The sequence below is a fragment of the Peromyscus californicus genome, unplaced genomic scaffold (assembly GCF_007827085.1).
Source record: "Peromyscus californicus insignis strain IS unplaced genomic scaffold, ASM782708v3 Scaffold_24__1_contigs__length_46423439, whole genome shotgun sequence".
Classification (NCBI taxonomy): domain Eukaryota; kingdom Metazoa; phylum Chordata; class Mammalia; order Rodentia; family Cricetidae; genus Peromyscus; species Peromyscus californicus.
This window is the reverse complement of record NW_026294535.1, coordinates 38131273-38150923: the sequence shown is the minus strand read 5'-3', so window position 1 is coordinate 38150923 and position 19651 is coordinate 38131273. Positions and strand designations below refer to the sequence as shown.

General features: G+C 47.7%; 1 protein-coding gene across 1 annotated transcript in view; it reads left to right on the top strand.

The window, feature by feature from the left end:
* Positions 1–17345, top strand: part of Tbc1d30 (TBC1 domain family member 30) — a 50345-nt gene extending 33000 nt beyond the window's left edge. The window contains 4 exon segments of the mRNA XM_052753470.1: positions 2399–2511; positions 5418–5557; positions 10107–10316; positions 13740–17345. Coding sequence (XP_052609430.1) covers positions 2399–2511; positions 5418–5557; positions 10107–10316; positions 13740–14545 — 1269 coding nt within the window. The 3' untranslated portion in view covers positions 14546–17345.
* The last annotated feature ends 2306 nt before the right edge of the window (positions 17346–19651 follow it).

The window sequence follows — 19651 nt, the reverse complement described above, 5'->3', positions numbered from 1 at the left end:
CACTTGTTTGGGATCTTGAATTGGTATATAAAGTATATCGGTGGGTGGCGTGAAGTTTGGGGACAGTCAGAAGGATAGGTGTATCCAAATTGCAGTGAATTATCACAGTAACATCACCGGACTACAAAGTGAGCCAATCACACCTTATTCTCACCTGTGCGGCATCTCAGCTCCAGAGGAAAAGCCTTGCTAAAACAAAAAACAAAAGAAAACAACAAAAACACCACTTAAAAACATTTTTCTAGCAAAGGATCACCAGCATGTACACTTTAAAAAAAGATTTATTTTTATTTTATATTAATGAGTGCTTCACCTATTTGAATGTATGTTCACGGTGTGCATGCCTGGGGTCCACGAAGGAGAAAAGATGGTGTTGGATTCCCCAGAAACTGGAGTTCTAGGCTGTTGTGCGCTGCCACGTGGGTGCTGGGAACTGAGCCTCAGTCCCCGCAGGAGCAGCAGGTGCTCTTAACTGCTAAGTCATTTCCCTAGCTCCTCATCGGGACATTTGATGGGCTTCTGTGGAGAAATGGAAGTGTTATGAACGTACATTTGCTGGTGAGTGAAAACCGAGGGGTTGAATGAGTGCGTGTGGAGCGATGAAAACTTCGGAGTAAGAGAGCCAACAGAATCCTTTTCTCTGTGCTGATGGGAAGACACGCAGTTTTGAAATGCTGGTATAAGAATTTGGTCTGCCCTGCCCCACTTTTTGAGACAGGGTTTCTTTGTGTTGCCCTGGCTGTCTTGAACTGACTGTGTAGACCAGATGACCTGGAACTCACGGAGATCCCTCTGCCTCTGCCTCTCGAGTGCTGGGATCAAAATGTGAGCAACCACACCCGGCTCCCTTGTTTGGATTTATAGATTTTTTTTTTTTTTTTACAGTCTGTGCTTGTAGATAAACGGTCTTATTAATTAAGAAACACAGAAACAATTGCAGGGTTAAAAGCCAAGAGGTCAGAGCTAGAAACCTTACCCTTCACTGGCGCTGTCCTTCCTCTCAGCAAAGAGACCTACTTCCTGTGTGTCTGTCTTTTTTATAGAGTTTCTGTTCTGCCTTCTCATTGGTTGTAAACCCAACCACATGACCTCCTAGTCACTGCCTGTCTGTACAGACCTCCAGGTCTTCTATGGTTGGTATTGAGATTAAAGGTGTGTGTCTCCATGCTGGCTGTATCCTTGAATACACAGAGATCTACCTAGCTCTGCCTACCAAGTTCTGGGATTAAAGGCGTGCACCACCGCCGCCCAGCTTTCGCTATGGCTTGCTAATAGCTCTGACCCCTGGGCAACTTTATTTATTAACATACAAATCACATTTTAGTACAAATAAAATATCACCATATGTGCTTGTTAATTTGCCATTGTCTTTTCTTTTCCCTTTAAAAATAACAGCTAGCGATTTTCACTTAGAGTTCACTCATGGGCTTTTGAAAAGGTGGTATCTTTGGGGAAAGCTTCCTGTCAATCACAAGGTCATCCTCAGAAAGCTGATATGAATGCCCGCGGACGTTATCAAAACACTTGAAACAAGCCAGGCCTTGGGGCATATGTGGGTTCTTTGGCACAGATGTCACAGGAGCTAACGCACTCTCAGATGCTAGATGCCCGGATTTCTCTACCCACGCTCCTCATTAGGAGTTCTCGGCTGTGTGCAGCTGGCTGCCTTGTAGAGACACTTGTGTTTATCAGTACCGGTTGACTGTCCTTTATCAGAAGTGCTTGGGCTAGAAATAACTCAGATTTGGGGGATGTTTGCACGTCTGCAGTGAGAAATCTTGGGTATGGAGCACAGGCCTAAACATAAAATTTATGTTTATGCCATACGATCTTCATACTTGTTTCTGAAGGTCGTATTATACCATATTTTGAGTATATCCCTATTTTTGTCTGTGACCCATTACAGAGGTCAGATGTGGACTTTTTATTTTTTTAGACACGATGTTGGTGCTCTGAATGTCTCAGATTTTGGAGCACTTTGCATCAAGGCTTAGAGATCTGCAATATTCTGGCTTCATTTTATTTTGTTTAGATAGGCTCTCATATAGCCTAGTCTGGCCTCAAATGTACTGCTGAGCTAAGGATGACCCAGTCTTCTTGTCTCTCCCTCCCGGGTGTTGGGGTTACAGGCCTGTACCACCACACCATGTGTATGTGGTGCTGGGGACTGAACTCAGGGCTTCAGACATACTAGGCAAGCACTCTGTTGCCAGAGCTACATCCCATCTCTGCTTTACACTTCTGTCTTTCTCCAAAGTAGTAGAAGTCTTTCCCAGGTGTCCCTCGAGGAGCAGTCTGTCTGTTTGGCCTCAACCCGTTGGGACATTCTCGCCTTTAACACAGGACTGAGTTGTTAGATCACCCTTTAAGACCTGGCAGTTTCGCTTTTGTTTTCCAGACTGTTTACTCCATGGCTCCGTTCCCTTTCCCACAGTTGGCAGAGCTGAGGGAAAAGTATACCTACAACATTACACCCTTCCCAGCCACGATCAAACCCACTTCAGTTTCTGGGTAAGTGGGTTTTTTTTTTTTTTTCCTTGTTTACATGATGGAAGACTTAATATCTTGATTTGTTATTGTAAGTTGATATTTATTAAGCCCTCAAATATATGCAAACTAACTTGGTACTTAAAATCTGAATGACTCTCTCCCAAAGGTTTATAGACTTAGATTCAAGAGAGCTCTTCATAGTGCTTTCCAAACAAGTTGGGACATGAACTAGAGGGAAATGTAACAAACCTGCAGCTTATTTAAAGCTGTAAAATACTTACAGTCTCAGTAATTTAAACAGTGTGGAACTGGTATACCAATGGACGCATGGCCTGATTTAGAATACTCTTTATGAAAAGCCAGAAAGGCGCGCCTCTCGCTCTCTCTCTCTCTCTCTCTCTCTCTCTCTCTCTCTCTCTCTCTCTCTCTCTCTCTCTCACACACACACACACACACACACACACACACACACACACACAATCTAGAATATGAAAATTTGTCAGAGAAAACCAATGGGCATGACCCAGTGACACACAGTCAGGAAAGCCTCACCCCTTATACCACATATCTGGATGCATTCATTCCACGTGGATGAAAATGTTAAGTGGCCAAAAGGAAAGATAGAAAGAAAAATACTTAGCAGAAGAAAAAGTGAAAGAATTCCCCTCCTTCTTTGGAATGGAGGGAAATGTACTACTTGACTAACCATTTCAGAAATGGAGGGGAAAAAAATCAGATTTAAGTACATTAAAATAATCTCCTACATGACCTAAACCAAAAGAGAACAGGCTCTTCATAACCAGACTGAAAAACATTTTCGGAAATACATTTCTACAAAATAGAGACGAGTATCTCTAATACAGGGATTTTTAAAAAAAATTAATAAAAGATAGCCACCATACTAGTCAACGGATGGAGATGAGCCCATAGGGCAATGTCATCAGCTCTAAGAGAAATCCAGCTTAAAACAAGGGATTCTAGTGTGTTCGTTGACCTGTCCTCCCCTGTCAGAACAGGACAAATTCAGACGCTCGCTCTATAATACCCTCTGTTGGGAAGGCTGTGAAAACTTGTTTTTTAAAATGGAGTTCCATTTCGTGTTCAATACATGTATAATACATGTGCAGTGTTTGAATCAGGTTAAATATTTACCCCGATAGCTTTTTAAAAAATGCATTTTTATTTACTCCGTGAGAATTTCATGCATATATATAGTGTATTTTAATCATAGCCACCCACTTCTCCCTCCCTCCGCCAACTCCCCTTGGGCCCCCCAAAAGTCCCCTCCCAATATAATGACCTCTCTTTTTCAGGGACCCCCCCCCCGAGTTGAATTAGTGTTGCCCCTGTGCACATGGGTGTGGGGCCAAGCATCTGAACAATGGCAACTTATCAGTGGTCGCATGTCCAAAGAAAAATGACTCTCCTCTCTGTTCCGGTGGCCATTAACTGCCACTAGCTCCTCAGCAAGGGGTGGGGACTTCATGAGCTCATGAGTGGGGTGGGGACTTCATGAGCTCCCCTCCCACCTCTCCTGGAATTGTGCCTGGCTTGATGTCATGCAGGTCTCCTGCAGGCAGCCACACCTGCTGTGAGTTTGCGGATACAGCGGCCAGGTCCTGTCTAGAGGACAGCATTTCACAACACCCCTCCCCATCCCCCACCTCTGACATTCTCTGGTCCCCATCTTCCGCAATGTTCTCTGGGAGAAGCTGACTCGAAGGTCCCATTTAGGTCTGAGCACTCAGCAGTCACCTGTCCCCAGCACTTAGAACAGTTACAGGGCCTCTGCATTAATTGCTGTCCACAGCAAAAAGAAACTTCCCTGACCATGGTTGAGAGCAGCACCTATCTGTGGGCATACGTATAAATATTTAGAAAGCAGTGTGACAATGTGACCATTTAACAAAACAGCATCCGTAAGCGTCCCCCCACTTCCCACCCCGCAGGGCCTGTGACCTCCTTAGCCATAGGCTTTGACCAGGTGCACAGTACCAGGCACAAATTCCTGCCTGTGGAGCAGGTTTAAAATCCAGTGAGAAAGCAGTTGATTACACCTATATCAGGCATGCCTTGTTTGGGCATACCTTGCCTGGTAGGTTGGTACTATAGCATGCGATGTCCACCACTGGAAAAGATCACTGATGAAGACAGACACTTTTACACGTTATTTATTAGAGGTTATTCAGGCTTTGTGACAATGTGGTAGTATTTGTCCCAAATACGGATGTGTGCATCCTTTTCCTCAGCAATTCTATCTATGAATTTCCCCACAGATTTATTTTTACATATGCGAAACACATTATAATTTTTATAATAGTGTAATACTGGGAACCACTCAGGTGGGCATTCTTAGCAGCCTGGCTCATTAACATGGGCTGTGTAATATCATACAGCTGTGAAAAAGACCAAGGACGGGGTTGGGGATTTAGCTCAGTGGTAGAGTGCTTGCCTAGCAAGCGCAAGGTCCTGGGTTCGGTCCTCAGCTCCAAATTAAAAAAAATAAAAATAAAAATAAAAAAGACCAAGGAAGCTCCATGTGAATATTAAAATATTTTATGTGATTAAAAGCAAGGTGCAGAGGGATAGATGTATATTCTCAGATTTATATAAACTTTACAGTTATGTCTATTTGTCTGTATGTAGATAACTAGAGAATAGAAAAGGAACTGGTAACAGAGTTGACCTATGGCAATTAGATGGGACAAGACCCAGGAAAAATTGGCAGGGACCAAAGGAAAACTTACAAATCACACACATTCACACACTCATTCTCTCTCTCTCTCTCTCTCTCTCTCTCTCTCTCTCTCTCTCTCTCTCTCTCTCACACACACACACACACACACACACACACGGCTTTTAATCTTATTCCTTAAAAACAATATCAGTATTTTCTTTATTTCTTTTTCTTCCTTTATGTTTCCAAGGCGACACGGGAAGGCCAGAGGTAGTGATGAAGAGGATGACCCAGATGATGAGGATGCCATTGCTAGTGCCGTGGGGTGCCTTGGACCTTTCAGTGGGCTCCTGGCACCTGAACTGCAAAAGTACCAGAAGCAGATTAAAGGTAAAGCGGGGGGTGGGGGGGGCTCTTCCTTCGTGGTAGAGTGTTCGTTCACTCAAACGAGGGCGTTATGACTATGCATGGAGATGCCTGAGTGACTCCGACTGACTGCCACCATTCACGGTCTTTATAAATATATTTTCTCCGTGGGTTTATCTTTTGGCAGGGCCTGTCTGTATCTCGGGTTGCCCACACAGAACCCCTTTCATTTCCTTTATGGTAACTCTCGCTTCCGCTTGTCCGGGTTCAGCTTTGCCTGGTGTAGAGCGTATACTTGGTGCATCCTCCTGGGGTTGAATTCGGTTCCCTGCAGACTGGCTCTCTTCTACATTAGGACTGAGTATTTTAATGTCTCGATGACAAGAAACTCATCATTTCACAAGACACGACCAGCTTCTCCCCTTAGCTTTGGCTTCCTACCGCTCTGAGCAGTTCTTCCTTCAGAAGCTGCAGAGGGAGTTTGCCTCCTTCGCTACCTGACGTCTCTCTAGCCCTTGAGGACGGCTCTCACATCTCTTAAAGGCCCATGTTTGGAGTGCCTACCTGCCTGCTTGTTGATCTCTTTCCTTCCTTTCTCTCTCTCTCTAGTGCTGGGAACTGAACCTAAGACCTCATCCATGTTAGGGAAATAAGTGTTCTCCCGCGGAGCTGTGGTGCCAGCCCTCTTAAAGAGGCCGTTTCTCATAAGATAGCACTCCGTCTGTACCTTTTGGTGTTCTATGAATCCACCCTACACGTGCTTTGATTTGGTATTGTCTCTCTTAAATGTGGTGCTCTGAGTCAACGGCCACACTTTATTTCCCCCACAGAAGTGACTTCCTGTGGGCCGGGCAGGGCAGTCTAATGAGCCTTTAGAAGCAGCCCATAGCTTTCCCAATGGGTCCTTTCCCATCTGGGGTAGCAGTTCTGTCTTAGAAAATTTAGTCCAACTCTTCTAATTTAAGAGGCTGATTCTCTTATCCAAAGAGGACAGAAATGACACACATGTCCCTCTACATTATCTTTGCCACTGCCAGCTTTATTCTTGAGACTATTGGGCTGTCTTGTCTGTCTCTGTCTCTGTCTCTCTCTGTCTCTCTCATCTATCTATCTATCTATCTATCTATCTATCTATCTATCTATCTATCAGCTGGCAGTGGTGGCTGCTCGTATTACCTTTTGGTTGTGGCAGTTTGAGTACTTTACCCAAACCTGGACTCCTTTTGAGATTGTTTGAGATAGTCTTTGTCTTCGTTACTTTTTTATTTCTGTGATAAGACACCATGACCAAGGCAACGCATAGAAGAAAGAGTTTATTTGGGGTTTACAGTTTCAGAGCATTGAGTCCATGACCATCATGACAGGGAGCATGGCAGCAGGCAGGCAGACTTGGGGTGGGAGGAGTAGCTAAGAGCTCATGTCGTGAGACAACCACAAGGCAGAGAAAGCACGTGAAGAATGGTGAGTCCTGAAACCTCAAAGCCTGTCACCGGTGACACACCTTCTCCAACAAGGCCACACCTCCTAATCCTTCTGAAACAGTTCCACCAGCTGGGGACTGCTGTGTGATATTTTGTTTGTGTTCTGACAAGTAAAGCTTGCCTGGAGATCAGAGGGTGGAGCTAGCCACTAGTTAACCTTAGAGGCCAGGCACACACCTTTAATTCCAGCACTTGGGAGGAGGAAGCAGGAAGATCAGAAGTTCAAGGCCACCCTGGGCTACACAAAACTGAACCAGTCTGAAAGTGAAACAGAGCTGGGCGGTGGTGGTGCACGCCTTTAATGCCAACACTAGGGAGGCAGAGACAGGAATGTAAGGTGGGTAGAGACAGGATCTCAGGCCCCCATTTAGGATGAGGATTCATAGAGGTAGGAAGTCTCTAGTGGCTGCTGCTCTGTGTTGTTGTTAATATTTTACTCTTTTGGGGGGGCTGCCACCCAGCTCCCTAATAAATTCACACACAGAGGGTTATTAATTATGAATGCCCGGCCTTAGCTTGCCTTAGTTTCTAGCCAGCTTTTCTTAACTTATCCCATCTACCTTTTGTCTCTGGGCTTTTCCCGTTCTCTTACTTCTGTAAATCTAACTTTTAACTGTGTAGCTGGGTGGCTGTGTGGCTGGGTGGCTGTGTGGCTGGGTGGCTGGCCCCTGGACTCCTCCTCTGACTGCTAGATCTTTTTTTTTCTCCCAGATTTCTCCCTCTATATATCCTCTCTGCCTGCCAGCCCCGCCTACCCCTTCTCCTGCCTCGCTATTGGCCGTTCCGATCTTTATTAGACCATCAGGTGTTTTAGACAGGCACAGCAACACAGCTTCACAGAGTTAAACAAATGCAACATAAACAGAAGTAACACACCTTAAAATAATATTCTGCTACAGCGCTGCTTCTCTGATCTTTCAGCTTTCACCCTGATATCTGACTGGGGGGGGGGTTAATTGATAAGGTTCATTAGATTCACGCTACAGGGGACTAATTATTCAAACATAATGAGCCTACAGTATCATTCTCATTCAGACCGCCACAGCCTCCTATATGCTGGGCATACCTCCCCGTTCCAGGTGCTGAGATTACAGGCCTGTACCACCATGCTGGGTTTATATGGTGCCGAGGACTGACCCTGGCGCTCTGTGCATACCAGACAGGCACTGTGTCAGCCGAGCTGCGTGCCCAGCTTCATTTTGACTCCTCACCTGCTTGAAGACTGGGGCTCACGTATAGAAATTCTTTGAGTTGTATGGACTTCGGGTCCGGCTAATTTTGGCATATGATGTTTTTGTTTATTTGCAAGTTTTTTTTAAAATAATAAAGTTTATAAAATGTAAAACAAGTTTCACTTGGGGGAAGAAGGGTGGTTTGTACTGCTTTGTGGGTATGTCCACAATGTGTAACACTCTTCTCTCATCTTTTAAAACAAACATTGGAAATCTGAGCCCAGCAAGGTTCCTCTTGATTTCTGTAATGCCTTCTGCACCCTTTCTTGTCTGAATTTCAGGTTTTTGGTTTTTAGACATGGAGTCAATTATTAATGGTAAAGTTTTTTTTTTTAATCTGTCATTACTTTGATATATAACTTTTTATTGGTCTTTTTTGTTTTTAAAGTTTTCTTTTCTTTCTTTTTTTTTTGGTTTTTTGAGACAGGGTTTCTCTGTGTAGCTTTGGAGCCTTTCCTGGAACGCACTCTTGTAGCCTAGGCTGGCCTTGAACTCACAGAGATCCTCCTGCCTCTGCCTCCCGAGTGCTGGGATTAAAGGCATGCGCTACCACCGCCTGGCGTTAAAGTTTTATTTTATTTGTGTGTGTGTGTGTGTGTATGTATCTGCTTGAGTGCCTGTGTACGTATGTGTGTGTCTGAGTGCCTGTATACATATATACAGAGGCCAGAAGAGGGTTGTCAGATTTCTCAGAGCTGGAGTTACAGATATTTGTGTGTCTCTGAGCTACATACATGTGTTCTGAGATCTGAACTCTGGTCTTATAATTATGCAGCAAGCGCTCCTAACCACTGAGCCATACCCCCAGGGCTAAAGGTTTTGAATCCTTGGTCTTAGCCTATGGTCAGTTTTTCTTCCTGTGCATTTATAGACCAGAGTGGCCATCAATTTCTCATAAATCGTGCTTTCTAGTGATTTTGTTCAGCTTATCCATTCTTTTAATTTTCTTTTCCGTAACAAATGAAGTAAATTCACAAGATGCCCAGATTTTCACTGGAGACAGTCTCAGCAGATATTAGCACAGCTGAAATATCTGTCTTTCTTCCATTGGTTCCCAGACTCACTTTTTATATATTGCTTTAGAGAAGTCTGGTTTTCTCTCTGCTCACCGAGGGAGCCTGTGGGTGCGCATGGTCACCAGAGCAAATGGTCTCTCTTTTTGGGGTGCAATCTTGATTTTAATGAAGGGAAAGTTCTAGTTGTAGATGTCACGGGGTCAGAAACTACATCAAACCTAACCTCCATGGCAGATGATCAGAACGTGCTTGTTAAAGGTGCAAAAGGATTTGCTTCTGGTAGTGCAGTGCTCCAAAGTTTCATACATTTATAAAAGGTGCTGTTTTTAAAAATGCAATAGTAAAGCCTAAGAATGGTTAATCCGAGGGGTTGGGGATTTAGCTCAGTGGTAAAGCACTTGTCTAGCAAGTGCAAGGCCCTGGGTTCGGTCCTCAGCTCCAGAAAAAAAAAAAAAAAAAAAAAAAGAATGGTTAATCCCTTTTTCATTCTTATGCAGATGTGAGGACTCCACACAGTGATTACCACAGGACATCTGGGTTCTGTATTTTTCTGAGGGATTTTTGGAAAGCGGTATCGATTTTTTTACCTGGAGATAGCTGATCTTACGTCTACATCATGGAAAAAGTGGCCACAAGATCAATGCTCCTCAGAGCCCGTTTCAGACCCGCAGGCTCGTTAGGGAGGGGCTGGAGCAAATCAAAGCAAGTGCTGGGTGAACTCTAGAGGGTGGTTTCCCGGCTTAGGCTTTCTCGGAGGCTAAGGCACTACCCCGGATGTGGGGTGATTTGCTCCCATGGGCTCGGTTCCGCTCCGCTGACCCTGTGTTCCTTCCCCGAGGTGCAGAAGTGAGTGAGGAACAGAGCCTGAGGCCCAGCAACATTGCGGAGCTGAGCCCGGGAGCCATCAACTCCTGTCGGAGCGAATACCACGCGGCAGCGTTCAACAGTATGATGATGGAACGGATGACCACGGACATCAACGCCCTGAAGCGGCAGTACTCGCGAATTAAGAAGAAGCAGCAGCAGCAGGTCCATCAGGTGTACATACGGGCAGGTAATGGGATGCCTTCATCGGCGTGGGCAGTGTGACCCTAGGATGGCCCCAGAATTCTCATAGCTGTGGCAGATACCGGGCAAGAGTAAAGTAAGGGATGGCTTTCTCCCGTGATGGCTCACAGTCCGTTGTGGAATGGAAAGCGAGGTGGCGAGACTGGCCGTAGCTGGGGCGGCGGGCATGAGAGACAGTTGTCACATTGCATCCACAGGCGCAGAGCAGAGAGAGATGTGTGCTGATACTCAGTTGACTTTCTTTCCCCTTTTATTCAGTCCAAGACCCCAGCCCAAGGTCACCTTCAGGGTGGGTCTTCTCCTCAGGGAACCTCTCTGGACACCTTCACAGACATGCCTGGAAGTGTGTCTCCCAGGTGACCCCAAGTCCAGTTGACGGTGAAGATTAGCCATCACGCCCCCTATCCATAAGCCAGCTGGTCCCAGAGAGTAGCATTATTTAGAATCTCATTTTCTCAACTTTATTTTATCAGGGTGTAAAGAAGAAAAGGACCTTGGGTTCTTTTTAGGCCCCAAGGAGCAGGCTGTGGATGGTATTATATCCCCTTTACTACGTGTGCTTGTCAAGAGGGGTGTACAAATGATGAAACTCTTGCTGAGCTGTGCAATCCTTGGACTTGAGAAGTTTTAGAAATTCAAACTCGTGGGCCATTGGGGTGACACACAGGGTAGAGGTGCTTTTGCACAGGCCTGGTGGCCTGAGTTCAGTCCCTGGACACGACAGAGAAAAGACTCCAGAAGCTGTCCTCTGACCTCCATGTATGTGCAGTGGTCCACCTCCACCTCTGCCTCTGCCCATGTGACTATGCACAGGAAAACAAGAAACTTAAACATTTGAAAATGGAATTTGGTCATCTGCGCACCCGCAAATTAAACCAGGTAGTAATTCAGCAGATGTTCTGATCACGGAAGATGGGAGAGGGGAAAATGAAAACTCGTGTCTCACCGATAAGATGGCTCCCAGGGTCTCGGTGGTGAGTGGAGAACAGCCATCATGCATTCAGTTGAAATGCTCTTTTCCAAGGATTGTCGAGCGTCTTTTTCTCTTTTATAATTTCCCAAATCATATCAAACAATCGGCCTTGCTGTTTAATAAATGCTGATTGGGGAGTGGGTCTCCTGTTCCTAATGAACATGTTGCCTATCCAGAGTTCACAAAGACATAAATTTGGCACGTGGCTTCTGAGCATGTGACTGATCACTTTGGACAAAAACTGAATTCACCATCAGGAGAAATAGGGAAATCTTGAAGGATCTAACTCCCCTTTGAATCATTAAGAAAGCAAACATGAACATACATTGTCATTCTAAAGGAGAGGATGGGGGACATGGTGTGGAAAGACTGGACCAAAACAAAGCTAAAAGCCGGCAGAGGAAACACCAAATCCTGCAGCCCTGTCTCTGATGACTGGGCCATCAAAGGCTTAGATGGCTTCGTTTCCTCTGCAACTTCTCACACACATCTCGCTCTGGTTACTCTGCTCTCTATATGCAGCTCCCTGTGGCAGAGGTCACACAGCTGAAATCGCCAGCATCGCGTGGTCTCAAAATGCAGCCCAGGCTTCATCTCCACAACTTCAGGCAATGAGCTCTCTCAGAGTCTTCTCGTGGGGCTCTGACTCTGCCAGCCAGCCAGATTTAGCCACAGTCCAGCACAGAGCAGTGGCAGGTTCTGGAGGACGCTGCTGCTTTCCGAGACCGGAATGTGCCCACACACCTGGAAATGCGCATAAAGACATGCATGCACAGTCCACACTCAGGAATGACAGAGGGAGGCAGGGAGGCCAGCTCAGAACCCCGGCTTCAGGAGGCTCGCACTCACTTCCTTTTTCTGCTAGCCAAATTCTGTCTTCTAGAGAGCCTTTCTCCTCTATCAACAAACTGACTCTACTTCTATTAAAAAAAATAAAGAAAGAAAGAAAGAAAGCAACCAGGAAAGAAACTCACAACAGCAACATTGACCCAAACATTTCCTTGCTTTGACCTTAAATCTTCAAGCAAGGTTTAACACGTGTCCTGGGTTTACAGCAGTTGTGGGTGATCAGGCCAGGGTGAGAGATAGGGCATCTTGACCCTTTGTCTTTGAGGGCATGGTGAACCCATTTATTGACACACTGTTCAAGGCCGCTTTTATGCCACAGTGGTTAAAAGATTTACAGACTAGAAAGTTCGCTGGTCCCCGCTATAGAGGGAGATTCCAGTGGGTCTCCTTAAATCCGGGGAGAGCTTGCCGCTCAGAGGCAAAGTTACAGAGCATCGGCTCCCCGATGTTAGGGGGCCTGTAAAGTCGTTTAGAGATTGGCTGAAGTTCAGGATGTGTTTCAGCAAGTTCGCTGGCTGGCTGGTGATGCTTCAGCTCCTGGGTCGGGGGCCTGGATGTGGAGGTTTTGGAGGAGATGGCAGAAGTGGGGAGGAGCCATACAAGCGATCTTAACTCAGCGAAAGACCTCAGCTTCCGAGAATGGAAGGTGGTAATATGGATAGTCCTTGAGGTACTGGATTCTCAGGGTAGGGAGGGCCTGAGATACCAGGTTCCCAGGGTAGGGAGGGCCTGAGGTACCAGATTCCCAGGGTAGGGAGGGCCTGAGGTACCAGATTCCCAGGGTAGGGAGGGCCTGAGATACCAGATTCCCAGGGTAGGGAGGGCCTGAGGTACCAGATTCCTAAGATAGGGAGGGCCTGAGGTACCAGATTCTTAGGGTAGGGAGGGCCTGAGGTACCAGGTTCCTAGGTAGGGAGGGCCTGAGGTACCAGGTTCCTAGGTAGGGAGGGCCTGAGGTACCAGGTTCCTAGGTAGGGAGGGCCTGAGGTACCACATTCCTAGGATAGGGAGAGTCTGAGATACTAGGTTCCTAGAGTAGAGAGGGCCTGAGGGTACCAGGTTCCTAGGGAAGGGAGGATAGGAAGTCAGGGTCTTTCAGACGGGAGAGCCCCTGTTTTCTTGGGAAAATTAGGAGAAAAAATTAGAAAGTTAGGAGACACCCTTCAACAGCATGCCCCTGGTAACCCACTTCTACAGTTTCAACTACCTCCAAGTAGTTGATGCAATCGTACATTCTTTGAGGGACAGTGACCATCAGTTAGGTCAAAATCGTGAGGATGCAGTCAGTGATGGAATCTACCAGCTGTGGACCAAGCCCTTCATACAGGAGTTTTGGGGAGACTATACCCCATCCAAACCATTAACATATCCCCAGCCTCCAGTGCTCTCTTCTCTGAAGAGGAGGAGTTGGGCATCACAGGCTAGGTTTTGATTCAGTTTCCACTGTCCTCAGTCACACGGCTCTGCCAGCACCTGGGAAAGTCCATGGGGAGAAGATTCTGGGGAGAGCTCTGTGAGATTGCCGTGAAGGTAGACGCCGTCTTTGCGCAGGTGTGTTTCACACGGTCTTCCCACCTTTTCTTTCAGACAAAGGACCAGTCACCAGCATCCTTCCATCTCAGGTAAACAATTCTCCAGTGATAAATCACCTCCTCCTAGGGAAAAAGATGAAGGCGGCAAACAGAGCGACCAAGAATGCGGTCATCCACCTCCCCGGCCATGCAGGAGGCAAAATGTCGCCTGTCCCCTACGAAGACCTCAAGACAAAACTCAACTCTCCGTGGCGGACGCACATCAGAGTCCACAAAAAGAACATGCCGCGGACCAAGAGTCATCCGGGCTGTGGGGACACCGTAGGGCTGATAGAAGAGCAGGGTGAAGGCTGTAGGGCGGGCAGCCTGGGGGCGGCTGAGGAATTCCCTTCCCCGTGTGCAGGGGCAGCGGGGGCTGCCGCTCATGGTGAGGGCAGCGGCTGTGACACTGGCACCCCGAGGACAATCGAAGGGCAGTCTCCAGAGCCGGTATTTGGGGACGCTGACGTTGTTGATGTGGCCGCGGTTCAGGTGAAACTAGAAGCCTTGGAACTGACCCAGAGGGATGCCCCTGCAGACACTGAGCCCAAGGCTCACCTCCCCTGCCAGCGGCACGCCCCGGAGGCCGCCTGTGCCGCTGGAGAAAACCAGGCCACCAGCAAACCTCCCCCCGGCAGCAGCTCCAAAACCACCATCTTCAGCCCCTTCCCTAGCGTGAAGCCGCTTCGAAAGTCAGCCACGGCCAGGAATTTGGGGCTGTATGGCCCTACGGAAAGAACCCCAACCATGCACTTCCCCCAGATAAGCCGGAGCTTCAGCAAGTCCGGCATTGGCAGCAGCAGCAGCACGAAGAAGCGATGATGCCTCCCGCTGGCGGTGGCGGTGGCGGTGGCTCAGTGTCTGGACTCACGTGGCACGGTGGCGTTAGCGTGCCAGCCACGCCCTTCCTGTTTGGTTTGTCCCGTAAAAAAAAATGAATCGAGAGGTTTGGAGCCGAGCACCAACAGCCCATCCCATTGGGAACTGGAAGTTTCATGGTGGGAACCAGGGTGGGGACCTCTCCTACCCACCAGGTAACTGGTGAAGTGGATTCTCCGTGACCACATAAACCGTGTGCTTCTGAAGTGTGGAGTTCCCCCGATTTTCCTTGTGAGCTCTTTAGAAAAGACAACTTGTAGACTGTTAAGCCCTCGTCTGGCCTTCTCAGGGCCTTTTTGGAATCCCTGAAACAACATCATGTTCCCCTGGCCTTCCTGTCCTCTGGACATCACAAATACTCAAAGCATGAACGAACACACCAGCTTGCTAGAACCGAAATGGTAGAAAGTAAGTTTCTTAGTTGCAAAAAAAAAAAAAAAAAAAACCCAAAAAACAAAACAAAACAACATCCCGATGTTCCTCTTTCTGCTCTGTTGCAGAGGGCAGGGAATTTGTGTGTGTATGATGAGTGTGTGTGTGTGTGTGTGTGTGTGTCTCTGTGTGTCTCTCCTTTAACACCCGTCTTCAAATTGTTTTTTATTCTTACGCCGAAGCATAGCCGAAAAATCAAGATAGCCTTTCTTTACCTTTCTACTTCTACCTGTGTAAAGAAGACCGTTCAATCAGTTGAACTTAATAACCAATTCCAAGGGCACATGCAGAGACTCACCCGTGGTCTATGCACCTGAACTGCCTGCTGATCCCAGCCTTTCCCCGAGGCTCGTTTCCTTCTCTCAAGGACTCAGTGAGCTCCGTGTGCGTCCTCCGAACGTGGTTCCTGTACCTACCAGCTCGCTCCCCACTGCAGACTCGCAACGCCTTGCTCGTAGCCGGAATGCAGCGCCCGGGACTCTTGTTACTTGAATTTTGGGCTTTTGGGGGTTGGAGTACTTTGTTACTTGAACACTGCCTTTCTCTGGAGGAGAAGGCCCCAGCTCTTTTCTCTCATGTTCCTCTCTCTCATTTCACTCCTGCCCGGGCCCCAGCAGGTCAGAGGTAGCCCCTCTTGTCTCCACTATGCAGTCGGGAACTCTGCGGCCACACACAGGAAGTGGCACTTCGGTGACTCAAGGTAAATAGTCCAGTGTCTCCTAGGACCTCACCAGGTGGTCTTCTAGTACGATAAGCTGGCTCACTGTTCTCTGTCCACGGGCACTGGCCACAGAGCTTGTCCTGAGCCAAGACCGGGAAGCCACTCCCTACACAGCCTCCCGACTCTAAGGCTCTTTCTGTAGAGTTCTGGAATGGTGTTTACAGAACGAGGAGCTGTGAAACCTCCTCCTCATGAAAACGGGGTTCCTTTTCAAAGTGCTTCGTGCACCGCTCCTGTGGCTGGACGAAGGGCTGCCCACTCAGTCTCCACCATCACGAGCGGGAAAAGAGTGACACCTTTCCCTCCGTCTCTGGAAGACTTCGACAGTTCCTGCAGGAAAACCTTTGAAGCTGTCAGCGTTCCTTTGAGCAAGTCGGTTTGCTAATTCTGAAGCCAGAGCTGGTTTCAGAGGGGGCTTTCACAATGAGAGTTACTCATTTTTTTTTTTTTAAAATATCGTGGAATTGTGTGGGCTTTTTTGAACGAAAAACCTCTGCAGGAATGACACATTTCATCCCCTACATGGTATTTTTGCTCCAAAGGACCTGAAAATGCAATGAATCGCTGATAAGTTGTTACAGTTTGGACCTTGAAGTTCTATCTGAAGTTAGCAGGGCAGCTTCTTAACAGGCAGCCATGGTCCTCCTAGGCCTGGGGAAGGGTGTGGGTGGGGGATTGGGCTTTCTTTGCATAGCACCCCCAGGTGATGGGACCCACTGTTTCCAACGCTAAGCACAAGAAAAGGATTCCTTTTATCCACTAAACTTCAGATAACAACTGTTTGTCTCTTCAACTTTTCTCTTGATTATCCCAATTAAGCAACCCTAACTCCCCCTTCCCGCCCTCCCCGATCTGTCTGTCTGTCTGTTGTGTGTGACTTGGATAGTAAAGTGTTCACTCTCTACAAGCTCCCTGGCTCCCTAAGAGTCTGGGTGTTTGGAGCGAGGGGGGTGGGGGGGTGGGTAATCAGGTGGGGCTGCCTACCAGCGGTTCTGTCAGTATCCGCTCTTCCTTATGTCTGGAGAAAGAGGCGAAGGAGACAACACAGGGTATGGGGTGAGTAGCCATTGAACAGTTGAAAGGAAAATGGTTTTCTTTGCAGCAAAAATGACCATGCCAATTTAGAAAACTCAGCAGATTCCCGTTAAAGCTCTCTGTACCAATACCGTGCATGCACCGAATACCACAAGTAATCACAATGTGAAACCGGCTCGGTCGACTTCTCAGCCTTGCCTCTTAGGACAAGAGCTCCGCCACCGTCACAAGCCTCTCCCACACAGCATGCACTAAGGCCTGTGCGGACGGGCCGTCTTCCCCGCATATGGGGCACCGTATGCAAACACCAGGAGAACTTAACGGTAGGAGTTTGTCTCCACGTCTGCCTGTATTCCCTCAGCACTTTTTGGGGAGTCAACACTGCACCTCAGTCCTCTCTCAAAGCCACTACTAGTTCTAAACCTAGTTTGTAATGTCGAGCCATGGCTGTAACTGTTTGGAACGATGTTCTCCTTTTCTCTCTCTTGTCTCGTTCTGATGAACTGTTATCGATGACAGAGATATATGCATAAATTTTCTCACTGTTGTAGCCGACGTCGTGTGGTTTTCTACCCCAGTGCGCGCGGGAAACAGGGCTGTGGCCTTCCTTTCTCCGGTCATTCCTCACCGCTTTCTCTCCTACATCCCACTTGGTCACAGGAATCAGGGAATCGGCTCCATCCTCCACCACCCCCCCCCCCACCCCCCCCCCCCCCCCCCCCGTTCTCATCACTGGGTCACAGGGTTCGCTGTCACTTGCCCAGAACGGAGCAGAAGAGCAGGTTCCTGAGAAGTGGGCAGATGGAGGACGGCAGGGGGAGGGGGGGGGGGGGGGGGGGGGAGGGGAGAATACATGTATACGGTGGACATAGAAATGGACTTTTAGACCTACCATTTTACTCTGGTTAGTAAAAAGAGAACACTAATACGAATTTACTCCTTGGTCTTTCAAGAAGTCCGCATGAACTGACAACTAGGATCAGGAGTCCAGCTGTTTCCACCTCTCCGCATAAATTCTTCTGTAATTCCCAAATGACTTTCTTTGGCAGCATTTCAGGGACATCATTTTTTCCTAATTAAAAAAGTAGCGTGTTTTAGAGACTTTAGAAAAATACAAGGTGTCGTTCAGTTTGGGCATAGATCTTTTCAGTAACTGTGAGCACCCGTGTGCATGCTTCACACCGTTTCCAGGGATCGAACTCGGGTCACCAGGACCGCACAATTAAGATGTAGGAACCGTAGAAATAAAGATGGGGTCAGTGGTCAGACCGGATGGAAATGCAGCTGCCTGTGAGCATTTGGACCACTGCAATGGAAGTTTCCGTTTCTCCTATGAGGCAGTCGATTCTGGTGGCAAAGTCTGTAGTCACGGAGCCATTGCTTTACAGCTGTGGATGGGAGGTGTTCCTGGGTGGTGGCTCCCCGATAAAGGTGGCCTGTGCTCACTGTGCTGGGGAATGGACGGGGGCTGGCAGACGTAGGTATAGCATCAACTCCCATGCAGTTCCTTTCCATCTCAGGACACCGAGGGTCTTGACCCCGCCGCCACAACGAGAGACCACAAACTGAGGGGCTTCAACAACAGACGTTCTCCTCTCATGGTTTTGAAGTTGGAGGAGGAGGTCAAAGGTCAAGGTGCTGGCAGGGTGTGGTGTCCAGTGAGGAAGCTCCCTTTTCCTAGTTTGTAGGTGAACAGGTGTGTATGTGTGTGTGTAAGGGGGGAGGGGTGGCGGTGTTGCATGCTCCACCCATGTTCTATCATATTGCCGCCATGGTGATCTTTGAAAAATTAAACAGTTAACCAGGCCCATCTTCCTATTACTCTGATTTTCTGGAGGATGAGAAGGCAAAAGCATTAGCATGGTCCAGACCATGAATAATTGATTCTCTAGACTGTTTGCTCATTATCGGTCCCCTTTGTCATTCTTGACCTAGCACCCTCAGAACAGTCCCATTGACCATTTGTCAGGCTTCTGTGGGTCAGGCATTGTTCTGGTGTCATCCCACGCGCAAGCTCCTGGGTCCCTCGAGGAACACTGGGAAGCCTGGGATCACTCACTCTCCCAGGTGATGAAGCAAGGCAGTTAGGTTCCTGACCATTGATTGACACCCGTCTGGTAAATCGCAGACTCTGGGCTGTCCAACACTGTGGCCTGGTAGTGTCGTTTGCTACCTGCCCGACAAGCAGGTGCATTAGTTAGTTTTGTGTTATTGTGACAACTACCTGAAATAGTCAAAGAAGAGAAGGTTTATCTCAGCTCATGCTTCCAAAACCTTCTGCTGATGATTGATTGGCCTTTGTGGCAGGATGGTGGTAATGGCGAGAGCAAAATCACTCTGGCCACCTCATGGCCAGAAATCAAAAGAGACCAAAACAAAAAACAAAACAAAAAACAAAACAAAAAACAAAACAAAACAAAACAAAAAGATAGATGTCTACAGCCCCTTCAAGGGCACCCCTCAATGACCTGGAGACCTCCTACTAGGCCACTTTGAACGTTACCACCTCTTTTCAAATAGCATCAGGGTGGAGACCAAGCCTTTAACACACAGGCTGCTGGGAAACATTTACTACCTGAACTACAGCATTCAAGTAGAACTTGAAGCCCCCTGCCCTAGGTCTCAGCTCCTCAGTAGTTTGCGCTCCTCCGTGTTCATAGATCCCAGGCCACCTCCTCGCTCCAGTGTGCCTGGGGTGCACCCGCTGACTCCTGGAGTCTTGTCACGTACGTTATTGGTGGGGTCACTAATCTATGCCACTTCCTCCTGAGACTGAGGGCAAGTCATCGGGAGCCTTCAGTTTCCGTGTGTGTATGGTAACCATTTCGGGTTCACGTTGGCGCTTGTGACCACGAACTGTC